The 4,458-nt window shown below is 44.9% G+C and overlaps 1 protein-coding gene across 1 annotated transcript; it reads left to right on the top strand.

Moving 5' to 3' along the window:
- On the top strand, positions 1–944 carry LOC116646243 (olfactory receptor 56A1-like). The gene is given in 2 exon segments (XM_032426835.1): positions 1–769; positions 772–944. Coding segments are annotated over 2 exon segments (942 nt in total).
- The last annotated feature ends 3,514 nt before the right edge of the window (positions 945–4,458 follow it).

The following is a 4,458-nucleotide window of genomic DNA, read 5'->3' on the forward strand; positions in this document are numbered from 1 at the left end:
ATGGCCTTACCCAGCAACTACTCCACTGCTCCAGTCTCTGAATTCCTCCTCTGCTGCTTCCCTAACTACCAGAGTTGGCAGCACTGGCTGTCCCTGCCCCTCAGCCTCCTCTTCCTCCTGGCCATGGGGGTCAATGCCACCCTCTTGATCACCATCTGGCTGGAGGTCTCTCTGCATGAGCCCATGTACCACCTGCTCAGCCTACTCTCCCTGTTGGACATTGTGCTCTGCCTGGCTGTCATCCCCAAGGTCCTGGCCATCTTCTGGTTTGATCTCAGGTCCATCAGCTTCTCAGCCTGCTTCCTCCAGATGTTCATCATGAACAGTTTCCTCCCCATGGAGTCCTGTACATTCATGGTCATGGCCTATGACCGCTATGTGGCCATCTGCCACCCACTACAATATCCAACCATCATCACTAACCGATTCGTGGTCAAAGCTAGTGCTTTCATTGTGGCTCAGAATGCTTTGCTGCTTTCACCTGTCCCCATTCTCTCTGCCCAGCTCCATTATTGTGGGAAAAATGTCATTGAGAACTGCATCTGTGCCAACTTGTCCGTGTCCAGGCTCTCCTGTGACAATTTCACCCTTAACAGAATCTACCAATTTGTGGCTGGTTGGACTTTACTGGGGTCAGATTTCATCCTCATCTTCCTCTCTTACACCTTCATCCTAAGAGCTGTGCTTAGGTTCAAGACTGAGGGGGCTGCTGTTAAAGCCCTGAGCACATGTGGCTCTCACTTCATCCTCATCCTATTCTTCAGCACCATCCTCTGGTTGTTGTGTTGAGAAATGTGGCCAGAAAGAGGGTCCCCATGGACATCTTCAACTTGCTCAATGTCCTTCATCACCTCATACCTCCTGCCTTGAACCCTATTGTATATGGGGTTCAGACCAAAGAGATAAAACAAGGAATTAAGAAATTACTGTGGAGAGGGATGTGAATATGTAAAATAGATTTCTAATTCCTTTTCTTCCTTCTCCTCAGTGATTTTGTCTAGGCAGTGAATTGGACAAAATCTCGGTGAGTATTTATTATACACTCTGAAGCTCACTTCATAATTGACCCAGATTTCTTCCTTTATTCTCCTCGCCTGGTTTGGGTGAAGGTAGAGGAAGAGACTCATATTTCTTGAGTAACTACTTTGAGTATAGGCAACTTTATTTAAGTAAATTTAATCTTTTGCAACATTTCTGTAGGTGTTATTACTTCCATTTTACATAGTAGAAAAAAAGATGCTTTTCAAGAGTGGAAAATGCCAAAGACCACATTCTCTGGAAAGTGGCGGAGAAGGAAATTCAGACTCCAGAGCCTGGGCTCCTTCCACGGAAATGCCCCTTCAAGTGCAATTGAAGCTGGATACCAGGCCTCTATCTACTTTGCTTGTGTTTTGTCCTTCTGGATATCTATTTCCTGCCTATACCTACTTCCTTGAGAACCAGCAGGTTCTCAGATAAGGTAGACTCCTGCCTGACAAAGCATCTGCAGGCCTACAGGAGAAGAGTGTTCAGGAGAAGAGTCTTAGAAATGAGGATAGGTTGAGAGAGAGGTGGGGAGAAGAGAGGCCATTTCTCAGAAAATGGGGAAACTGGGGCAGTGGTTTGGCCACTTCTCCTAAATGTTTAAGCTACACATCCAGTGAACTGAAAATCAGGTCTTACTTGATCTGTTGACTTTGCTTAAGAGCTCTAGTTGGAGGTGAGAAGACATAGCAAAGGGTCAGGTTTCTGGATAATAGTGAGTCTAGTCAGGAGAAGAGAAAAGAAATTGTACCGGTTATTTTCAGAGATTTAATGTAAAACAAATGGTTTAATGGATGATGGAAACTTGAAACTAAAACAGGGGATGCTGAAGTAATTGCAGAGGTCGCACCTGTGGGAAGAATCACACTTGGGAAGAATTTGGTCATTGGACCGCAGAAGGTTGGAGATGGGGCTATGGGAGCGGGACTGGGTGCTGCCTTCAACTGGTACTGCTGTCCCTGGAGCTCAGAGGAGGTGCCTTCAGAGCTGAGACTAAGATCTCTATCCTGCTGCTGCTGGTACCTCAGAGGAAGTTCAGTGAGGCTGATTGGATCCTGGGAGTTCCACACCCAAACCCAAATCAAACTCAAACCCAACACCCAACGAATCAACCAACAAATCCCGGAGACTAGAATCAACTCCACTGCCAGATGAAGAGTCATTGCTCAGGGATACTGACAAGACAGGGATAGGAAGAAGCAAGTATCCCCTGCCCTGCTTTAGCCTTCTAGTCTTTTCCAGCTGTTCTCTGTGGGTGGAAATTAAAGGGAGCCAGCTGACAAAGAAGAGTTCCAGAGTCCAAGTCCCAGCATCCCAAGCAGATCTGGATGGTAAGTCTGGGGCTGAGAGACAAGAGTTAATGACTGTGCAGCTCCTGTCAGTTTTGAGTCTGAGGGCTTGTGACCACATGAGGGACAACTGAGGCAGCACCCTGCAGTGCACACTGGCTCCCGGGGACTGGACACAGACTCAAGTCCTCCTGTGCGGGTATGCAAAGAGACATGGCATCATAACATAATGTCACAGGGCCAGCTTTCATAGCTATGGGAGAGTCTGGAGTTAGCTCTGAGCTGGAATACAGAATGACCACATCACACTGCAGGGATTCCCCACAGTAAGTGCAGCTCAGGACTGTGTGGGCTCCAGGGCAGACTCTTCCAAAGCCACACTCAGTAACAGCAGGAAAGGAAAATGACATCCATTTGCCTACAAGAAGGGGCTCTTACTACCCTCAGGCTTGGCTCTCATTTCCTCAAGCCAGAGCCACAGGTGCGACTCAGCATTTGTCATTTTCCACAGGAGAATTCTCTCACAGGGCTCCCCTCCATCTCATGGCTGCTGGAAGAGTTTATCCACCACCACCTTCCTCCTGTCCGTCAGAGGACAGAAGGGCCAACTTCAACACTGATGACCAAAAATGATACCAATAATCTCAACGTCCTTCCATACTGATAACAGTGATGGTAATGACAATGAAAGCAAAAGCTCAAATGTTTTGAGCACTTGCAATATACCAGTATCTGTGCACGATAACATTAATTTTCATAAGACCTTTGTGTGGATGATTACAAAAATTAGTTTTAAAAACATCTAACAGAAAGGATGCAATCCATAGGAATAGGATACATATTGTCAGGTGATATTGCCCAGCACTTAGTCCACTCTGTTGGTCTCTCTAGGAGTGTTTTCTCCACCTCTGCTATGCTTCTCCCAGGTGCAAATCCAGAAGGGACTCCAAGAGGAATCCCTGTTAGTTGGTCATATTCAGATCTTAATTCCTGCATTAGGCTTCTCTAGATCAGTGCAAACAGCCACCATAATTATGAGAAGTTTGACTCAAATTTGCTCAGGGATGCTGAGTACATGGTTGTAGAAACTACAGCTTGTGTTAGGGATTTGTAAGGGATGTAGAGGCCAGCATGCCTGTTGTCATCCCTCAGAGTGACAAGCACAGCTTCTGGCACATCAGGGGGCTCAGCAAACATCCCCTTGCTTATGATATTGAAGTGACTAAGAGTTAACCAGTAATGTCTACAATGCATCTTTCCTTCCAAGTAGTAGAGCCCTAAGTATAAGAACAGGCATGACATGTACTTGAGGTTGGCTCTCCACTTTGGTCCTTGGGAGACAAGTTAAGATGATGACAGTTTCTCACAGAATTGTCAAGCCCAGTGCAGGTGGCTCAAGGAACTGGACACAGTGGTTCTAAGACAGATTTGGGGTGAGTCCTCATACAGATAAAGGGGATAGAGGGACAGGATTACCCAAAGAGCCAGATCTTGAAGGGTAAGCACACCTTTGCCGTGAAGTTCCCATTGCAAAAAAATGTCCTCTTAGTACAGTCTTTGAACATGTCTTGAATGGATAGAATGAAGTAGCAGAAACTAAAGGCATTTTAAATTGACATTTTAAAAGTACAAACCTCCAGTTTTAAGAGTAAGTACTGGGGATGTAATGTACAACATGATGACTGTAGTTGATACTGCTGTATGGTATATTTGAAAGTTGCTAAGAGACTAGATCCTAAAAGTTCTTATCACATGGAAAAAATTTTCTTCTTCTTTTTTTGTGTATATATGAGGTACTAGATATTAACTAAACTTGTTGTGGTAATCATTTTACAATATGTATATAAGTCAAGCCATTATGCTGTACACCTTCGACTTCTATCCTCCTGTATGTCAATTATATCTCAATAAGCTGGAAAAAAAATAAAATATTTTGTCAGTTTAAGTGAAAATCTGTGGAGTCACTTTGCTAACACAGCATGACTGTGGTCCAATTGTACTGGAAGGGAGTGTATTAAAAATATGAGAAGGGGGAGGGGAGAGGCCAGCCAAGAGCCACTCACCTCACTCCCTGGTTTGCACGTTACTCACATTTGCAAGAGGAACACAGAGCCTTTTGGAAAAGAGTATCTTTGAAGAATATCAT

The sequence above is a fragment of the Phoca vitulina genome, unplaced genomic scaffold, assembly GCF_004348235.1.
Source record: "Phoca vitulina isolate PV1807 unplaced genomic scaffold, GSC_HSeal_1.0 scaffold36, whole genome shotgun sequence".
Classification (NCBI taxonomy): domain Eukaryota; kingdom Metazoa; phylum Chordata; class Mammalia; order Carnivora; family Phocidae; genus Phoca; species Phoca vitulina.